Source organism: Macaca nemestrina, chromosome 2, assembly GCF_043159975.1.
Source record: "Macaca nemestrina isolate mMacNem1 chromosome 2, mMacNem.hap1, whole genome shotgun sequence".
Classification (NCBI taxonomy): Eukaryota; Metazoa; Chordata; class Mammalia; order Primates; family Cercopithecidae; genus Macaca; species Macaca nemestrina.
This window is the reverse complement of record NC_092126.1, coordinates 162,879,315-162,901,280: the sequence shown is the minus strand read 5'-3', so window position 1 is coordinate 162,901,280 and position 21,966 is coordinate 162,879,315. Positions and strand designations below refer to the sequence as shown.

The 21,966-nt window shown below is 36.3% G+C and overlaps 1 protein-coding gene across 4 annotated transcripts in view; it reads left to right on the top strand.

Moving 5' to 3' along the window:
- Window positions 1-702: 702 nt before the first annotated feature.
- Window positions 703-21,966, top strand: part of LOC105470313 (syntaxin binding protein 5L) — a 493,614-nt gene continuing 472,350 nt past the window's right edge. For 3 of the 4 annotated variants that reach the window (XM_011722172.2, XM_011722170.2, XM_011722171.2), the window contains exons 1-2: window positions 704-849; window positions 2,089-2,285. In XM_011722172.2, the coding sequence (XP_011720474.1) occupies window positions 2,097-2,285 (189 nt within the window). In that variant the 5' untranslated portion in view covers window positions 704-849; window positions 2,089-2,096. Of the gene's footprint in view, window positions 850-2,088; window positions 2,286-21,966 lie in introns of all 4 variants that reach the window. The other variant, XM_011722169.2, reaches the window with a different exon arrangement.

The window sequence follows — 21,966 nt, the reverse complement described above, 5'->3', positions numbered from 1 at the left end:
GCAAGGTGAGCAATCAATTCCTTAGGCTCTAGAAGGCTATATATTCTGAAACCATTGAAATACAATTCTGTCTGGCAGATACGAACTATTAAGCCATTATTAGGTAACGGCAGGGGTTAATCACAGATACAAGTTGAGTGCAGGTGGCAGGAGAGTTACAGGAGTCAGATAGATGCTCCTGAAGAGCGGGAAGAGGCTCGTAGAAATGAAAAGGTGCAAAACACTCGCCCAGTTCACCATACTGTCCAGAGCCATACCTAAGGTAAGCAACCTTCCCCGCAGCCTCAGACTCCAGGCGCCCAAATTCGCACGCTTGCAGGCATTCTATTGATTCACACTTGCGTCCTTCAACAGGGAGCGCCAATTACATCCCCCAGAGCACGACCCCCCCGCATACTGGCCAATACCGCTGTCAATCAAATACCTCACCTACTTCTGTAAATTCTCCCCTCCCGCTGTCATTGGCTTTACCTTCGGCCTATCCACAGTTATCTTCCGCCCTGGAGACCGCGGAACTTACCCTATCGAATCTAGGATTGGCGCCGAAGCTACTCCCGCCCTTCGACGTACCGGGCACTCCGCCCCCTTCACCGCCCAGCTTTGCCAGGGAAGAAGCAGGGCGGGGCGAGCTAGAGGCCGGCCCGGGGGCGGGGTCTGCCTCCCACGGCGGGAGGGCGGAGCCTGCGCTGGAGCCTGACTGCTCGGTTAGGACCTCGGAGAGCGCCAGGCGCCGCGACCACAGGGACCAGAGAAGCGGCTGGAGCCGGGCCGGACCCACGCCTTCGAGCCCTCCTCCCTCGGCCCCCTCAGCTTCCCGGGCTGGCAGGCGGCGAGTGGCGTCTGAGGAAGGTGCCTAAGTCCTGGGTCAGATAGTCATCCCTCTGGGACGCCGCCGCCGCTGCCGCCGTCCAGCCGTGGCTCCCTTTGCACCTGTGTGTGTCTGTGAGTGTGTGTGTATGTGTGTGTTTGAGAGAGAGAGAGACAGAGAGACACCGAGCGCACCAGCGCGCGAATGCGCGTGTTGAGGGTGTTTGTGTGTGTTCTGGCTGGGCGCGCGAATGCCTTGGTGTGAGGTGTTTGTGTGTTCGCGCGCCCGCGGGCGAGAGCCCCGCGCCTCAGCGCTTGGCCTGAGGGAGGGACAGCGGGAGCGGCGGCTCTGCGCGCCCAGAAGACTGACGCGGGACTCGGGCCGCAGCCGTCGCCGCCACCGCTTCACGTCCCCCGAGGGCGGCCGCCGCGCAGCGGAGAGAGCGGACGGCGGGAGGGCGAACAGGCGCGAGAGCGCGGCGGCGGCGGCTGCGGGCTGAGGTGGAGGGAGGGGAGCAGGAGATGGGGAGAGGGTGGAAAGAGGACGCGGGGAGGGAGATGATGGGGAGGTGAGGGGGAGGCGGAGGGAGAAGTGGAAGCAGACGGTGTCGCCGTTCTCCCCTCCCCCCCGGCAGCTGTTGCTGTGGGTCACTCGCAGATGTTTTGGGGTCCGGGCTGCTAGGGGATGGGGACTAGAAAAAGTATCCCTCCCCCCCGCTGCCTTTCATAGTGACAAAAAAGGAAGCGTTGAAGCTGATGGGGGAAGAGCCCGGAAGGTGGTGGCAGAGTAAATACCGGCTCCCCCAACATCGTTTTTCTGAAAATAAAATATTCTGAGCTGAACGTTTCGAAGAAGGAAAGCCCGCCCTTAAGAGAGAGACGGAGTCTTGTTCTGTTGAACTCTGGTTTGATTGTATAATAATGATGATATAATGCTAATGACGATGATGACACTGCCTTTTATTTTTACCCCAGTGCTGATAAAGCGTAGTTACAGCTGGGGATACAGTCCTTGAATATCTGATGTATGAGGAGGGAATACTGTTGCTTTTGGAGTTGTGTTATATTTATCTTTTTTTTTTTTTAAAGGATATGCTTTTTGGAATTAAAATTTGGCAAACGAAGCCTGACTCTTTTCCAGTCGGTTATAACCAATGCTCGTAAAATGGGAACTGACTTGACTAGTGAAAAGAGAAAGGTCTTGACTAGTGAAAAAACCAAGGTCTAATTGCATGTGTTAAGTCACCCCTTTCCCTTTTTTTCCTTTGAATTTCTCAACAGTGTTTAAAATGAAGAAGTTTAATTTCCGAAAAGTTTTGGATGGCTTAACTGCCTCCTCCCCTGGCAGTGGTAGCAGCAGTGGCAGTAACAGTGGTGGTGGGGCTGGAAGTGGTTCCGTACCTCCCGCGGGGACTGCAGGGGTTCTCAGAGAGGAAATTCAGGAAACCTTGACTTCAGAGTATTTCCAGATTTGCAAGGTAAGCTTTGAATTGGCTTAAAGCCTATTATTTCTTTATTATACTGTTGTGAGGAAACAAGGAGGGAAAAACACACCAGGAACAGGAAACGTTGAGATGTCAGCATCAGAGTCTGCTGCAGAAAGCTCTGTGGGTAAATCAGTTTGGCTGAATAGATATTTTAGGCGTCAACTTAAAAAGCGATAATAGTTTAAGGGGGAAATGAGCACACACAAAAAGTAGAATTTGCAAGATAATGTTAAGATCCAATAGTGGACGGAATTTTTAATATTTTTGTATTATATTAACTGAAGAAACAAATAGTCATTTTTTGTGTGTTGTCAGAGAAAATAATTGTTATTTCACTGTTCAGTATGAAATGAATAAAGCTACTAGCATGTTGCTAGGATTAAATAGATAATAGAAAAATATGTCCATTTTAAAGGGGCCAGTGACTTTGCTTTAAAATTCTGAATAAAATCACCTCCACATTCTTAAACTCTTCATAAATACACAAACGGACAAATGCACAGGCTTATAAGAACTTGTTGTAGTTGTAAGAACTCAAAAATAGCCAGTGTTCTAGTTTAGTGAAAAAACATTTTATGTAATTATACTTCAATATTGAACTTCTAGTTAATATGCAAAAGAAAGAGTTTCTGATAGGTAGAGAAGATGAGAATTTATAAAACAAGCATTAGGTTAATGCATAGAGATATCGTTATTGCTATATTTGTTATATTTTATGATATAAAGTGATTTATAATTTTATTGCCACTTTTTGAGTTGTCTTGGAATGTGCCTATTATATGCAACAAAAGCTACTAAGTTATTTATGTCATATAAATGAATATAATTTTGTAAATGTGTTTGGCTACATAAGAAGAAATAGAAAACTTGCAAAATTATAGAAATTAACAACTTTTAAAATACTGTCACAAAAGAAAAGTTTTTTGAAATTATTAAAATAATTTTTTGGTAAACAAGTGATACATGTATAATGAGATATATTTCAATCACTGCCTCAGCCTATATTCCTGACAGGGTCATTATGAAAACATTAAATAGTTTTAGTATTTAATAATAAACTAATTAATAAACTAATAACTATAGTTATTAGTTTACATAAAAACAAGTTTATTTAGAGTTAAGTTAGATAGACAGATTTAATTCTAAGCTACTTTGTGAAATTTGTGAACAGTAATGATTTTTTTCCTCAATAGGAAATAACAGATATTCTGTTAGATGAAGGAAGGTCTTAATAGTGGTTATGAGACAAATGTAAAAGAGTCTTGGAGTTCAAATTTGAACTGTTAGGCAGGGGAATTATGCCCTGATTCTTTAATCTTCGAAGTGTTTGCAATTTTCACGATCAGATTCTGAAAATACTTTCCAAATTCTCTCAATTCATGTATATGACAGTGATACAGGAGAATTTTACCAGAGGTAAAATTGGTATAGGAAAGGTAGACTTCTGAAACAGAATGGCATTGGGCTGTTGAGGTCATAAAGCTTGTAGAGAAGGTTTTAAATAAAAAACTTAAGGAAAATGGGTGAATGCAAGAGAGAATGGAATACATAGTTATCTTCCCATTTACTCAGGTAATAGATAGTCATAGGAAGTGGCAGAAGTTAAAAACATATGGCATAATAGGAAGAGCATTGGCCTAGGAATCAGAAAATTTGTGTTTTATTTAAAGTTCCGCTAGTTGATAGCCATATAATCTTGGGTAAGCCATTTATCTCCCTTGAACCTTCGTTTCTGCATCTGTAGTATGGGAATAAGTATATCTGCTCTCCTTAACTAACAGAGGGTGATTGGGAGGATCAGACAGAACAAGGTGAAGGTAATGCATAAATGGAAAGGATGATAAAATATATATTAATATTATTGTTAAAGTTTTTAAAATCTCATGTTCATAGTAGAATGAATATAACTAGTGGGTTACAATAATATTAGCTTATGATTTTCAAATAAATTGTAAGATAGATAGCTATATAAGTTGTCCACTAACAGTATTGAAGTCTTATGAAATGTGTAAAATACTGTGGCATCTTTAGATAGGAATATAGTTATTTATTTATTTTTTTTTTTGAGGCAGAGTCTTGCTCTGTTGCCCAGGCTGGAGTACAGTGGCGCAATCTTGGCTCACTGCAAGCTCCGCCTCCCAGGTTCACACCATTCTTCTGCTTCAGCCTCCCGAGTAGCTGGGACTGCAGGCGCCCGCCACCACCCCCAGCTAATTTTTTGTATCTTTAGTAGAGACGGGGTTTCACCATGTTAGCCAGGATGGTCTCGATCTCCTGACCTCGTGATCCGCCTGCCTCGGCCTCCCAAAGTGCTGGGATTACAGGCGTGAGCCACCACGCCGGGCAGGAATATAGTTAATTTTAAAAAGTGGTTATATGGATGTATTATAGTTACCTGGTCTATAACAAAATATATAAAAATGGACTAAGGAAATCCCAAAATTAGAACCGCTACTGAAATGGGGACTTTATTTAGATTCATAGACTCACTGATTAAATGTGCAAAAAACATTCTCTTCTGAGTTCTAAGGAGTTGTCATTCTGGGTGCTTCTACCTTTTCAACATGGGCAAAACTGAAGTATAAATCTAGACTTGGCTGTTTGAAAGCCTCCTCTCTACTATATCTAATTAGTCATCACATCCCATCTATTCTATTTCCTTAGTGTTTCTGAAATTTATGATCTTTTCTACATCCCCAGTACTTGTTTATTCCATCATATTTTCTTGCTTGGTCTTCTGAAATCACTTTTTAACTGATCTCTTTACTTCTAGTTTTACCTTATTATACTTCATTTTGTTACAATAACGGCTATTTCTGAAATGCAATGTTAATTAGGTAATTTCCTTGCTAAAAATTCTATATTGGTTTCCCTACAGCAATGATGCTCTTAAAATGAAAGTCTTATTTGAAACCACAGGAAATAACATCTATTCAAACAAATAAATGTGGCACCTTATGGGCACACATCTGTTTTAGAAATTATAAGAATAAATTATACAGCCAATTGAAAAAAATTGTTTTTTATATTTGCTTTTTGTTGTGTAATATCACCCATAGGAAGTTAGTAGGATGTTCGCTAGCCTTAAAAAAGTGAAAGTATAAAGCTGTACCCTTCATAATAAACAAAATATCTATAAGAAGCTCACAGCCATAGAAATGGCAGAAGAAACTTTGGTTCAAGGTCAGCTAAAAAAAAAAAAAAAAGTTAATGCATTGGGTTACTGCAATCTAAGTTCAGAATGTGTATGCATTTGAATGCTTGCATTGTCCAGGTATTTGTGAAATATATGAACTGCCTTTCCTGAACTTGAATTCTGTGAAATACAATTTGAAACTATTGCTCTATAAAATAAATTTCAAATTGCTTACCTTGATGGGTATAGAGTTTCCTTCAGAAGGGATTCCTGTTTACCTTTCCATTTTCATTTGCTTGATTCCCAAAGTGTACTGCATTCCCTAAAAAAAACCATATTTTCTCATATCTCAGTGCCTTCTCTCATTCTCTCATTTCTGACTAGAGTAACTTTTCTACATTCATATGACTGGATAATTCCCAGCCATCTTTTACCTCATAATTCAAACATCACCTCTATGAGACTAGCTCTGACCACTGCCACCTCAACTACCCACCAGGGTTCTCTTTTTTCTTTTTAAAAACCTCTTCTATGTTTTTTCTGTAGCATCTGGCATATACCTATAGTGTGAATTTATCATCTTCTTGTGATTAAAAAAGTTTCTTAAAAATCTGTCACTGCCCTTATACTATGAACTCTTTGAGAAGCAAATAAGTGTTTTTTTTTTCTTGTTTCCTTCTTATTGCTAGGGTATACACTATCTAGCTGGCCAGTAATTCTCAACTCTGGTGTCTAAAATAGAGATTTCCAGCACCTCCCTATTCCTAGAGAATCAAACTCTCTAGGAGTGAGTCCTAGGCACTTGCATTTTTTTTGAATGGCCCCACAGGAGATTTCTGTGCACAGCCGTTAGTGAGAACCATTATAGTGCATACTTGATACACTTTTTAAATGAGTAAAGATGCATATACATGATTGGTCGATTAATTGAAAAAGATATTAAAGCAGAGAGCAATTACTACTTATATATGCCTTAAACATTTTATTTTAATTGAAAACATCTAAATATACAATTTACAAATCATTTGATAAATGACTAAGTTTTTCTGTTGAATATTGATTCTGTGTGAACTTCTCTTCCATAAACCTTTCCAAATTCATATCTACAACTTTCAGTTTTGCTTTATTTAATGCAGAGTAAGAACTTACATGCTTTTGAAGCAAACCAAGTGTCAAGTCCTTCTAGATTATATATACAGTGATACGTATAAAGTAAGGCTTTATTTTGTTCACATCTGTATCATCTATGTATAGAATGGTGCCTGGCCCATTGAAGGCAGTCAAATATTTGTTGAGCAAATAAATGAGTAAATTAAAGGAAGGAAGCTATATAGAGTGGTGTGTTAAAAGCAAACTAGATATTATTTTGAACAGCTTCTTGGAGTTGCTTTTATGAAATAACTTTTATATAAAGAGGTAGAAAGCATCTAGTGAAAGAGTTGATACCACTTTAGGAACATGGTATATGCTTTTCAAAGAGATGTAGAAAAGAAGATTGTAGGAGGATTCAATTAAATTTATTTCAGTTTTTATTGAAGAAGATATTAGGAACATTCTTATTTCCAAATGATCTCTTTGGGGGAACAGCTCAGAAGTTTTAGATTGACAGTGACAAATGCACGGGGTGTTCTAGACCTAATTAACAAAAGATAAAAATAAGTATATTACCAAAAAAATAAGAGTAAAATAAATATATTACCGGAACCAGATAACATAATCCCTAAATTTCTGAATAAACTCTTAAATTAGCCAACTCACTATTTATAATCATTCATAAACTGTTTTTATAAATGGTCATAATGTTAGAAACAACATGTAGTTTAACTAGTATAACTTCTGCAGGGAAATGGATTTATAATAATGATCCTCATATCTGACATAATATCAGATCATACCAGGTAAATAGGTATGGATCAGAGGTACAGGCATGAACTGTAGAGCATTGGGCTTTCCAGGGCCCTAGCAGGATGAAAGGAGACTAAATGCCCAGATATTCTTGAATACTATCTCTTCCTCAAGATTTTCATTGTCTCCACATTCCCCTAATTTCACTCCATTTTACTTAAGCAGTTTTGCAACTGAGATTGGGACAAGATCATGATCACAGTTCCACAGTTATAAAGTTTTCATCCATAAAAAGAATAACAGAAGATTCCCTGAGATATGTGGATTTGTTTCATTTCTATACTTAAAAACTGGTAAAATAAAAGGTAGTACAGTTGGATAACTGATTATGGATTTAGCTTCTGACAATGACTTCATGCTCCTGTCACCAAAAAGCACAGTAGAGGCATCTTTAAGAATGGTAATGGAGGCAAACAAGGAAGAATTAAGCTACCATTAAGACTGATATGCTAAGAAGCATAATAACCAGGAAGAATTAAAGATTTTTTTTTCTTTTAAGAACCAGAAACCAAAACCAGATGATTCAGTACTCCAGGCTGTCTGCTTTGCTTATCCTGAGGGCATAAGGGTGTAGGGGCAGTCTTGAGTCAAGGATTATGGATGTGTAGAAAGTATGTTTGCAAAATTTTAAAGTTACCTAGAGGGCAATCATGTTTTCTCACAAAAAGTCCTTTAGTGCTAGTATTTATCAGCAAATTGGGTTGTTGATCTCATATAGTATGGTGGTTCTTATGTTCTTAAAAACAAATAGTGCTGTCATACTTTATGTATTTCTCATACAGAGCTAATTAAAAATCTTAACATAATTTCCAAGTATGTTTATCTGTAGGGTTATTATCAGTGAGTAAACCAAATTTCTATTTCTTAAAATTTAGCACATTTCTGTAGATATTTCTCTGCCCTCACTTGAAGATTTGCCTGTGAAAAATCTTAGGATTAGGTTTCATATTTACTTTTAATAATAGGGTGATTATACTGATTTCCTATATTATAGTTCTGTAAAGCCATTTACATATTGGTTCAATAGCAACAACTTTGATTACATCCATTAAAGGTCTCAAGTAGAAGCCCTGCTTTAAACTTTCAAATTGAGTTTGTTTCTCTCATAAGAGAAAAATGGAACTTTTTGTTCCTACTTAAGTATCAAAATGATGATCTTTATAAAAAAGCTTTTGTTTATAGTGACAGTTATTTTCTTTTTTAGTTTTAAAAGGAGGATAACTTTTCTTCTTTTTAGTATTTGAAAGGCTAATCTTTTAATGTGCACACTATACTAGTGTTTTTATATAAAAATATAGATTAAGTATTCTGAATAATTGTTCCTAATTTTCTAGGTAATACTAAAATGTCTTTATAAGGACTAGTAAAAAAAATAATTGATTAAGTTTTATACAACCAAAAATAGAAATAACATTTAAAGGATTTAGAGAAGGTAGTTATAAAGAATAGAATATAAGCCCTCTAAAAAGTATATAATAAGTTCACCATGATACCTAGGGAGAGGCTTGATTAAATGAAGCATTCATAGTCACTGAAGGAATGCAGCAAGAAGGTATTTTGGCATGTTTATTGTTGAAAAGATATTTTATTTATTATATACCTTTAAAAATAGGACATAAACTGTTCTCAGCCAACTGACTATGATAAGAATGAAATAATGCTTTCTGGGATTGATTTATCAGCAAAATCACCTATGATGTATTCTTGACTTATCTAACATATTAGAAAGAAGAATATGATTTTAGTTTTATTGGAAGCCCAAACTTACCAGTTAATATTGATGGTGTATAGAATTATTTTGAATATAATGGTATATAATGATGCTATATAATCAATATAATGAATTTGAAATTGAAAATATAGTATTTGTTTTAGTTTCAGTTAAGTGTTTTATATTTATTATTATCTTCTTTTATTTTTAGACAGAGTTTCGCTCTTGTTGTCCAGGTTGGAGTGCAATGGTGCGGTCTTGGCTCACTGCAACCTCCACCTCCTGGGTTCAAGCGATTCTCCTGCCTCAGCCTCCCAAGTAGCTGGGATTACAGGCACCCACCACCATGCCCGGCTAATTTTTGTATTTTTAGTAAAGATAGGGTTTCACCATGTTGGCCAGGGTGGTCTCGAACTCCTGACCTCAGGTGATCCGCCCACTCCAGCCTCCCAAAGTACTGGGATTACAGGCGTGAGCCACTGTGCCTGGCAAGTGTCTTACAATTCAATAAATCTCTCTTTGAATTGACAATAGCATAAAATCAACATCTTATTTGGATATGTAAATTTTATTATAAATAAAACCGATCATTTTGGTGGTTTTAGATGCAGATTTAATACCTGAATTTAGAAAGTAAAGATTGGAATTGAGAGAAAATTGTTATACTTCTTTTACCTTTCTTTTATTTTTACTTTACCAAAATGAACACAATAAAATTAGTTACACTCTGAAGAAAACTAATTGGATTGGCTAATGTTCAGTTTAATTTGTTCCTATAAATTGACTAAAAACCTGTCTATAAATCTGTAAACTGTAAAAGTTTGAAAATTATTAGTAGTATAATAAATTTTGAAGTTACATTGAGTCTGGGGGAAATGCTTACAGTTGGTAAACATCCATGTAGGTGGAAAATGTGAAACTAGCAAAGGAGACAGAGAAGAACCGAGCAGAATGATATGAGGAAAACTTAAGAGTAGAGGCAGGTAATCTGAAGCATTCTTTAGAAAGAATAGTAAGAGACAAACTCAGGCTTTGTGGAGTGGTCAAAGACAGTAAAAACAAAACAAACTTCAAAACAACAAACAAATAACAGAATTGTCAGAGACAAGTGAATTAGGCCAAGAGGAAATTGATTAGGGTAAACATATTTTCAGTAAGGTGATGGACAGAAATAAGGTCAACACTATAATAAAGAATATAATTCATAGCATCAGTACCAAGAGTAGAAGTAGGGGAGATGTGTGAGGAGTTGACTTTATAGAAAAGAAAAGTGGTAAAAAAATAGCCGTAGTAGATTTTAATATCATTTTGGTATACTGTAGGGGTGGTGATGCAATTAAGCCACAGAAAAGCAATTAAGGATACCAGAAAGGGAATGGTAGGGTGGGGAATAGAGGTAAGATTTGCCTTTTAATTTAAATAGCAAGGGGTGGCCATGGTAGCACATGCCTGTAGTCCTAGTTACTGAGGAGGATGAGGGGGAGGAACCCTTCAGGATAGGAGTTTGAGGCTCTAATGCACTGTGATCATGAATAGCCACTAATAGTACTCCAGCCTGGGCAACATAGCAAGACCCCTGTCTCTAAAATAAATAAATAAGTAAAATAAAACAGTAGGTATCTAATTTGGAATTTTTCTCCTTACCTGACAAGATACATATTTCATTTGAATTTTCAGTAAGATCTGTGCTTTATGTCCTTTCAGGTAAATAAAAGCATGTAATTCTACTAGAAGATCATGTAACTTTTGTATTGTTGCTTCAATTACCAAAAACTTATTGGCTTAAAACAACACAAATTTATCATCTTATTGTTCTGGAGGTCAGAAGTATGAAATGGATGTCACTGGGCTAAAATTAATGTGTTCACAGAACTGCATTCTTTTCTGGAGGCTGTAGGGGAGATTTTGTTTTCTTGACTTGTGCAGCTTTTAGAGGCTGATCACAATTCCTTGGCTGATGGCCCCCTCCCATCTTCAAAACCAGCCTCCTTCCATTTTCAAAGCCAGTTGATCTTTCCGACACGTCACCACCCTGACATTGACTTTCCTGCCTCCCTTTTTTATATTTAAGGATGCCAGTGATTACATTGGGCCCACCGGGATAATCCAGGTTAATCTCCCCATTACAAGGTTAGTTGATTAGCAATCTTCGTTCCATCTGCAACCTTAATTCCCCTCTGCCATATAACCTAACTTATTCACAGGTTCTTTGGGGGCTGTTATTCTCTGTACCTAGATGTTCATCACCTCACCTGTTTTTGTTTTTTGAGTTATTTTAAAATTTTAAACACACAAGAACAGAGAGAATAGTATTGAACCCTCAGCTTCAACAGTGACCATCCTTGGCTAATCTTGCTTATTTATATTATCTTATTTGCTACTCTTACATTTCATTATTTTAATGCAAATCTCAGACATCGTACCTTTCCACCTGTAAAAACTTTACAGAACAGATAAGCACTTCCCCTCACCCTGTGCTTACACTATAATCCTAAAGACCATTATCATAGTGAAAAAATTAACATTTCTTTATATAATCTAACATGTAGTTAATGTTTAAATTCCCTTAGTTGTCCCATATTGTGTTTTTGTAGTTGATTTGTTTAGATTGGGATCCAATCAAGGTCCATGTTGCATTGTCACTTGGCTTGAAGTTATCTTAATTCAATTTGTGTAAAGTCACAGGTTTTTTGATAAGATCAGCTATCTTGTGCTTTTGTGTATATTAATGAAAAAAAAACCTCATTGTCCTGATTTCTTTATGAACTGGAAAGCTATATGTGAGGAAGTGGGTGGGTTGTTCAGTGCATCACAAGATGACAAATAGAGAACTTTTAAATGTTTTCTAGACATGGTAACATTCTTTAAAGAATGGGAAAAAGAATATTTTTAGCTCATCCTGAGAGCTGTTGTACTATTTTGTGATGCTACTATAGGATAGGCTTTGCTGAGAATGTTAGAAAAAAGTGTCATGAAAGACATGACTAAATAAAAGTGGGGTGGGATTCTTTAAGTTGCACTCAATGTTACTGATTTTTATCCATGAAATAAATTATTTGAGGGATAGGATGAGATTCAGTTTTGTATAGCTCTTCTTTTAAGTGAAAGAATAGAACATTTGATAAGGATTCACTCTACAGTTACTTAGAATAGAATTATATAGCAAAAAGCTGAAAGTGAATTGGACAAAGTCTGTTTTATTAGTAACTTAGATTTCTTCACTTGGGTGAATAGGCTAAATATACTTGAAGAATTGAGTTGTAAAGTGGTAGGAAGAGGATTAAAATACTGATGAGGAACACATTTTGATTTGTTGAGTTCCATTTTTGAATAATCTTACATTACATTTATTGATTACTTACATAATTCCAAAGGGACCTTATTCTGATTCTCTGCCATCCTATAGTAGTTTATTGTTGGATCTTTCTTTGCTTTTTCCAGTTTCATCTTAACCAAAACTCCTTTGCTGTTTGAGGTAATATTCAATATTCTTGTGCTCTGCCATAGCTCCCCACTAGCTATTTGGTGAATTCAGTTACTTATTATTTAAACATTTACTGAAAGCATATTTTATATATAATTCTAAACTAGATTTTTAAATTGGGCAACCTTTTTTTAAGAATGACTTTGCAAGGCAAGCACACACTCTGTGAACCATTTATATTTTTATGTGATTAACAGAATAATTTGCATCATGTGAACTTTAATTCATGTTTTGTAACATTTATGAAACTCTCCCTTATTCCTTTTCCAGTGGCTCAAGTTTTTTGCTCCCTGTCCCTTCCTTTCTTTCTTCCTTGTATTTCTACTATTTTTGAATTATTTTATAATGTATTTGATATCTTTTCTTTGTACTTAGCTTATGTTAATTTCCATTTATGTCTTCTTGGATAAAATAAAAGAACCTGGAAAATGTCTGAAATATATTTCTTTTGGTACAATTTCATTTCCCTAACAAATCTAATACTTACTGAGACTATTAACATACCAAAATAACTCTAAGTCACAGTTTCTCTTTTATTCACCAATTTCTTTTTGAAAGGATTGAAAAGTATTTAATCTGGATCAACTCAGTATAATTATCAAATAATTATCTTTAAATCATGCTTCTTTGTTCTCTGCTAACAGACTCAAATTTCTTACAATTTTTTTTTTTTGAAAAATGATTTGGGGTACTTTTTTGATTTAAAAAAATTTAATACTTTTAATTGATGCATAATAGATGCACATATTTTTGGGGTACATATGGTAATTTAATACATTTATATAGTTTGTAAACATCAAATAAGTGTAATTGGGATATACATCACCTTAAATGTTTGTCTTTGCTTTATGCTAAAAACATTATAATTATTCTCTTCTAGCTATTTTGAAATGTACAATACATCACTGTAAACTATAGTCACCCTACTGATCTACTAAATACTAGATATTATTTCTTATATCAAAATATATCCCACCTTCCTTTCAGGCTTCTGGTAAACAATATACTCTCTGTCTTCATGAGATGTACTTTTTAGCTCCTACATGAGTGAGAACCTGTGATACTTGTTTTTCTGTGCTTGTTTTATTTCATTTAACATGACTTCTCGTTACATTCATGTTACTGCAAGTGACAAGATTTCATTCTTTTTTATGACTGAATAATATTCCCTTGTATATATATACCATATTTTCTTTATCCATTCGTTCATTGATGGGCACTTGGGTTGATTTTATATTTTGGCTATTGTGAGTAGCGCTGCAATAAACATAACAGTGCCAATATCTCTTTGATATATTGATTTCCTTTCTTTTGAACATATACTCAGTAGTGGAATTGCTGGCTGTTCTATTTTTAGTTTTGAAGAACCTCCATGCAGTTTTCCTTAGTGGCTGTACTAATTTACATTCCCACCAGCAAAGTGTGAGTTCCCCGCCTCCACATCCTTGCCAGCATTCATTATTCCCTGTCTTTTTAATAAAAGCCATTTTAACTGGAGTGAGATGATATCTGATTGTAGTTTTGATTTGCATTTCTCTGATGATTAGTGATGTTGAGCATTGTTTCATATACCTGTTCGCCATTTGTATGTCTTCTTTGAGAAATGTCTTCTCAGGTCTTTTCCCATTTAAAACTCAGATTATTTATTAATTTTTGCTATTGAGTTGTTTGAGCTCATTATATATTCTGGTTCTTCATCCCTTGTCAGATGAACAGTTTGCAAATATTTTCTCCCATTCTGTGGGTTGTCTCTTTACCTCGTTGATGGTTTTCTTTGCTATACAGAAGATTTTTAGCTTGATGCAATCCCATTTTCTATTTTTGCTTTTGTTGTGTGTACTTTTGAGGTCTTAGAAAAAAATAATTGCCCAGACTGATGTCTTGGAACATTTCTCCAGCATTTTCTTCTAGTAGATTCATAATTTTAGTTCTTAGATTTAAGTCTTTAATCAATTTTGATTTGGTTTTTGTATATAGTGAGTGAAAGGGCCTTGTTTCATTATTTTGCATATAGATATCCAGTTTTCCCAGCACCGTTTGTTGAAGAAACTCTCCCCAATGAATGTTCTTGGTAACTTTCCCAAAAATTAGTTGGCTGGAAATGTGTGGATTTATATCTGGGTTTTCTGTTCTGTTCCATTGGTCTGTGTATCTTTGTTTATGCCAGTATCATGCTGATTTGGTTACTTTAAGTCTGTAGTATATTTTGAAGTCAGGTAGTGTGATGCCTCTAGCTTTGTTCTTTTGCTCAGGGTTTCTTTGGCTATTCAGGATCTTTTGTGGTTTTCATATAAATTTTAGGATTTTTTTTGTGTGTTTCTGTGAAGAATGTCATTGGTGTTTTGATAGAGATTGCATTGAATCTGTAAATTGCTTTGGGTAGAATTGTCATTTTAACAATATTAATTTTTCCAGTTCATAAGTGTGAAATTCTTTCCACTTGTTCGTGTCTTCCTCAATTCCTTTGTCAGTGTTTTACCTTGTAGAGATCTTTCACTTCTTTAATTAAATTTATTCATAGGTATTCATAGGTATTTTATATTCTTTGTAGCTATTCTAAATGGGATTGCTTTTTTATTTCTTTGTTCAGATTGTTCACTGTTGGTGCATATAAATGCTTCTGATTTTTTTGCATGTTGCTTTTGTATCCTGCAACTTTACTGAATTTGCTTATCAGTTATAACAGTTTTTTGGTGGAGTTCTTAGGTTTTTTAAGTGTAAGATCATGTCATCTGTGAACAAGGCTAATTTGACTCCCTTCTTCCAATTTGGATACCCCTTTATTTTTTTTTCTCTTGCCTAATTGATATAGTCAGGACTTTCTGTATTAGGTTGACTAAAAGTGGTGGAAGTGGGAATCCTTGTCTTGTTCCAGATTTCAGAGGAAAGACTTTCAAATTTTCCCTGTTCAGTATGATGTTACCTATGGGTTTGTCATTTATAGCCTTTATTATTTTGAGGTATGTTTTTTTCTATCCAGTTTACTGAGGGTTTTTCTCATAAAGGGATATTGAATTTTATCAAATGGTTTTTCTGCATCTATTAAAATGATTGTATGGTTTTTGTTCTTGGTTGTATTCGTGTGATGTATCACGTTTATTGTTTTGCATTTGTTGAGGATTGTCACATCTGTGTTAATCAGGGATACTGGCCTGTAGTTTTATTTTTTTGTTGTATCTTTGTCTGGTTTTGGTAATGCTAGCCTTGTAGGATAAGTTTGGAAGTATTCTTACTTCAATTTTTTTGAACAGTTTGAGTAGAATTGCTATTTGTTTTTCTTTAAAATGTCAGGTAGAATTCATCAATGAAATCATCAGGCTTTTCTTTGGTGGGAGACTTTTTATTACTGCTTCAGTCTTATTCCTCATTATTGGTTTGTTGAGGTTTTCTATTTCTTCTTGGTTCAATCTTGGTAGGTTGTGTGTGTCCAGGAATTCATTCCTTTGTTCTAAATTTTCTAATTTGTTTGTATACAGTTGTTCATAATAGTGTCTAATAATTCCTTGCATTTCCGTGGTCTCAGTTATTATGTCTCTATTTTTTTTTTTGTTTCTGATGGTATTTTTTTGGATATTCTTTTTTTCTTAGTCTAGCTAAGAGTTTGTCTATTTACATTTTCTTTTTCTTTTTTTTTTTTTTTTGAGACGGAGTCTCGCTGTGTCACCCAGGCTGGAGTGCAGTGGCACGATCTCGGCTCACTGCAAGCTCCGCCTCCTGGGTTTACGCCATTCTCCTGCCTCAGCCTCCGAGTAGCTGGGACTACAGGCGCCCGCCACCACGCCCGGCTAGTTTTTTGTATTTTTAGTAGAGACGGGGTTTCACCATGTTAGCCAGGATGGTCTCGATCTCCTGACTTCGTGATCCACCCGCCTCGGCCAAGCTTTTCATTTCGTTGATCTTTTGTAGTTTTTTTAATTTTCAACTTTATTTCTTCTCTGATCTTTATTATTTCTTTTTCTATGAATTTTGGGTTGGATTGTTCTTGCTCTTCTAGTTCCTTGAGGTGTATCTTAGGTTGTTTATTTGAAGTCTTTCTGCTTTTTTGATCTAGGTGTCTAATGCTATAAACTTCTCTCCTAGTGCTGGTTTTACTGTATCTCATAGATTTCAGTATATTTCCATTTTCATTTGTTTCAAGAAATTTTTAAATTTCCTTTTTAATTTTTTTCATTGACCCATTGGTCATTCAGGAGCATGTTGTTTAATTTTCCTGTGTTTGTGTAGTTTCTGAGGATCCTCTTTTTCTGGATTTTTAGTTTTGTTCCTTTGTGGTCAGAAAAGATATGTCATATGATTTTTACTTTTTTGAATTTGTTCTAACTTGTTTTATGGCCTAAGATATGGTCTGTTTTGGAGAATGTTCCATGTGCTGATGAAAAAAATGTGTATTCTGTAGCAGTTGGGTGAAATATTTTGTAAATGCCAATTAGATCTATTTGGTCTAGTGTGTAGTTTACAGTGATGTTTGTTGACTTTCTGGCTGGATGATCTGTCTGTTACTGAGAGAGATTTTTTTAACTGAATGTTTAACACATTTGTAGTAATAGAAGGAATGCAACAAGGATTAGAATTTTATAATTACAGTAGACATTTATGCAAAAGATGTTTCATTTTTCAAAGATGTTTCTCCTATGTCTCTATCATTTCTATCTTTCTTAAAGCAGTAGTTATTACCATTCTCATGGACAAGCATATTTCATTGTGTTAGACAGTAATTATACCAGTATGTTTCACATCATTATCATTTTCAAAAACTCTACTCTTCATTTCACCACACAATCTCATGCATTGTTTCACAGTACAATTGTATTCCACTTAAATTAGAAAAGCCCAAAGAAATTAGAGCAAAAACAGTCAAATTCATGTGAATGAATGCTAAAGGACCAAAGATTTTAAAGTACTGATTTAGTAACAGTTACTAAATCTACAGGCATAAGACTTCTATTTATTCATATTATTAAAACTGCAGTAATAGAAATTAAAGCTACATTAATGAAAAGTGAATAAGGAATGAGATCAGTAATATTTAAATATAGAAGCTATGTATTTTGTGATTAGTATCTGGTAAATACCTTAACTATCTATCTTAAATTCTGGTCTCAGAGAAAATGTCAGAGACAATTACAGAGAAGATGCTTCATATTGTCAAGTCCATTTTTCTAACTAATGAGATCCTTTGGGAGAATGGCTTTAGTCTTTCTTTTTGTCAGAGATTTCCATTGGTCCTTTTGTTGGTAATCCATTTGTTTGCATCCTTACAGTCTACCTCATCTTTATTTTATTTATTTATTTATTTATTTATTTATTTATTTATTTATTTATTGAGACGGAGTCTTGCTCTGTTGCCCAGGGTGGAGTGCAATGGTGCGATCTCAGCTCACTGCAAGCTCGGCCTCCTGGGTTCACGCCATTCTCCTGCTTCAGCCTCCCCGGTAGCTGGTACTACAGACGCCCACCGCCATGTGTGGCTAATTTTTTGTATTTTTGGTAGAGACGGGGTTTCACCGTGTTAGCCAGGATGGTCTCCATCTCCTGACCTCGTGATCCGCCCGCCTCGGCCTCCCAAATGCTGGGATTACAGGCGTGAGCCACCGTGCCCAGTCCTCGTCTTTATTTTAAATTGCTGTATTCCTGTATAGTTTTATAGGCTATATATAACTAACAAAAGGGGAAATAAGAGGGTATATGTATGGCTCTAGAATTATTTTGTATTTCCAGAACATAATTGAAATGGTGATACAAGGAATGCACACCATTGCCTGGGCTTCACCTCCTGAACTGCAACCATGAAGCCCTAATGACAATGTCCATACTTCTGGAGAAAGGGATGAGTAGCAGCCTAGAGTGGGTTGTTGAAGTACCCTACTATTATTGTATTGCAGTATACTTCTCTCTCTAGATCTATTAATGTTTGCTTCATATACTTGGAAGCTCTGGTGTTGGGTGCATTGTTATTTATAATCGTTATATCCTACTGCTGAATTGACTCCTTTATTATTATATAGTGACCTTCTTTGTCTGTTTGTATAGTCTTTGATTTGTAGTGTATTTAATCTGATCTACATATAGCTACTCCTGCTCTTTTTTGGTTTCCAGTTCCATGGAATATCTTTTTCCACCCCTTCAGTTTCTGAATGTGGGTTTATTGTAAGTAGTATATAGTTGGGTCTTGTGTCTTTATCCATTCAGCCACCCTATGCCTTTAGTTGGATAACTGAATCCATTTACATTCAAGATAATTATTGGTAAGTAAGGATTTACTACTGTCATTCTGTTGCATGTTTTCTGGTTCTTTTGTAACTCTTTTCTTAATTTCTTCCTTTCTTACTGTCTTCCTTTGTGGTTAAGTGATTTTCTCTAGTAATATGCCTTAATTTGTTGCTTTTTATTTTTAGTGAAGCTATAGGATTTTGCGTTGTTATTGCCGTGAGGCTTACACAGAACATCTTATAGATATAACAAGTTTATTTCAAAAAGATGACAACTTATATTAGATCACACAAAGAATAGGACAAATGAAGAAGAGTGGGAAAAAATCTCTATACTTTAACTCCATCTTCCCTCGTTTTGGATTTTGTTGTCTCCATTTATGTTTTTAATTGCTTATCTGTTAACAGATTGCTCTAGGTATTATTGTCTTTGATAGATTTGTCTTTTAGGTTTCATACTAGAATTATAGGTGGATTGCACACTACAGTTCCAGTATTAGAGTATTCTGGGTTTGTCTGTGTACTTAATTTTACCAGTGGGTTTTATACCTTCACATGTTTTGTTTTTGTAAGTTAATTTAAAAAAAAAATTAGATGAAAGAACTCCCTTTAGCATTTCTTGTAAGATGGGTCTGGTGGTGTTGAATTCTCTAAGCTTTTGTTTGGGAAATATTTTATCTCTCCTTCATAGTTGAAGGGCATGTTTGCTGGATATAGTATTCTTGGATGACAGTTCTTTTTTTTTTTTTCTTTCTTTCACCACTCCTTGCTGGCCTATATAGTTTCCATTGAGAAATCTGAATGGATTAAACCTTCTTTTTCTGTTATTTGCATATTTTCTCTTGCTGCCTTTAGGATCCTCTCTTTGTCTTTGACTATTGAGAGTTTCATTATTCAAGCCTTGGGGTAGTCCTATTTGAGTTGAATCTGTTTGGTATTCTACGTTCCTGTACTTGGATATTTATCTCTTTTTCAGTTTTGGAATGTTTTCTGTTATTATTTCTTTGAATATGCTTTCTACCCCTTGCCCTTGCTTAACTCTATCTTGACTATCAGTAATTCTTAGATTTTGTCTTTTGGGGTAATTTTCTGTATTTTGTAAGCAATCTTTATTCTATTTCATTTTTCTCCTCTGTGTATTTTCAAATGGCCTGTCTTTGAGCTCACATTATCCTTCCCCTGCTTCATACATTCCGCTGTTGAGGGCCTCTAGTGAGTTTTTCAGTTTAGCAAACATATTCCTCAGTTCCAAAATTTCTGTTTGATTTTTAAGAATCATTTCAATCTTTTTGTTAAATTGCTCTGATAAATTTCTTTCTTTTTTTCTTTTTCTTTTTCTTTTTTTTTTTTGAGATGGAGTCTCCCTCTGTGGCCCAGACTGGAGTGCAGTGGCGCGATCTCGGCTCACTGCAACCTCTGCCTCCCAGGTTCAGGCGATTCTCCTGCCTCAGACTCCTGAGTAGCTGGGACTACAGGTGCATGCCACCACGCCTGGCTAATTTTTTGTATTTTTAGTAGAGACCGGGTTTCACTGTGTTAGCCAGGATAGTCTCAATCTCCTGACCTCGTGATTCGCCCGCCTCGGCCTCCCAAAGTGCTGGGGTTACAGGTGTGAGCCACTATGTCCGGCCAATTTCTCTGATGCATTTCTGAATTGCTTCTCTGTGTTGTGTGGGAAGGCTGGCTAGGGGTTCATGCCCAGCAGACCTGACAGATGAACTTCCTATAGCATGACACTGTTGAACAACCTCTAATTTGGTGTCTCCTTTGGCTGAGTTACAGAGCAGAATCTCCAAGGCTAGGGATGCAGTCCTACCTCCCCGCTTTGTTTCTCTTTGTCGTCAGGGATATTTCTTACTTCAGATACCCCTAATGCTTTCCCTGGTTTGGGGTAGATACAGGGCTCCTATTAGGGTACCCAAAATGTGGGGGAAGCTGGTTGTCTACCTTGAGCTCACTTTTTCCAAAGCAGAAATCATGAATTGGGGGAAATTTTCTTAGCTCTTGGTGCCAGGCAGATTGGTACGAGAGGCATCACAGATATGGAAATCTTATTCTCTTTATTGTCTGCTTGGAGTTTTTTTCACTTCCCTGTGGCCCTGGAAACTGACTTGTTCTTATATTTGAATTTTGGGATATTTCTGGTAATAATCTCAGCGATGTATATTTGTTTTGGTTTTCTGTGTGGGCAGTGAAATGACCTTGCTTGTATGCTGCTATTTTGGAACCTGTAGTCTCCCTCATACTACAATTTCTGTCTTCATACAAAGCAGGATTACATATTTACTAGAAATAATTTTATTTATTGCTAATGTTTTTACACTGCTCATATATTTTGTTCTGTGAAGAGCTACAGATTCAGAGAACTTGGAACAAAGATAAACAATGAGAGAATAGGGTGCTAAGAGCTGAACATTTGGGAGTTGACAATTGAAAGCAAAATAAGAAAGATCAGGGAGGGAAGTATGTGAGGGAAAATTTACACATAAAAATCAGATTTTAAGTACTCATTTCAATGAGTTTTGATAATTACATACATCTGTGTAACCATCAGTCAAAACAAGATATAAAATATCTTAAATTTTCTAAAAATTTCCTGACACTTTCCAGTCGATTTCCCATCCTTACCCCATTCCGGAGGCAATTAAATTCTGACTTTTTTTCTGCCCCCTGAGATGGAGTCTCTCTCTGTCGCCCGGGCTGGAGTGCAGTGGTGCAATCTCGGTTCACTGCAACCTCTGCCTCTGGGGTTCAAGCAATTCTCCTGCCTCAGCCTCCAGAGTTGCTGAAACTACAGGCGCGTACCACCACACCTGGCTAATTTTTGTATTTTTAGTAGAGACAAAGTTTCACTATGTTGGCCAGTCTGCTCTCAAACTCCTGACCTCGTGATCTGCCCTCCTTGGCCTCCCAAAGTGCTGGGATTACAGGCAAGAGCCACTGCGCCTGGCCTAAATTCTGACTTCTATCACCATAGCTTATGCTTATATGTTCTTAGACCTCATATAAATAGAATCATATGGTATACAGAGTGTGTGTGTGTGTGTCTTTTACACAACACAATGTGTTTTTTAAGATTTGTTGAAGTTGTTGAATGTACAGTGATTTGTTCTTTTTTTTTATTGCTGAGTAGTAGGTAGAGAGAAAAATACTTCAAAAGTATCCATACTTCAAACATGCAGATGCAGGCAATGATTATTGTTTTTTCTGGGTGCATTTCATTTTAG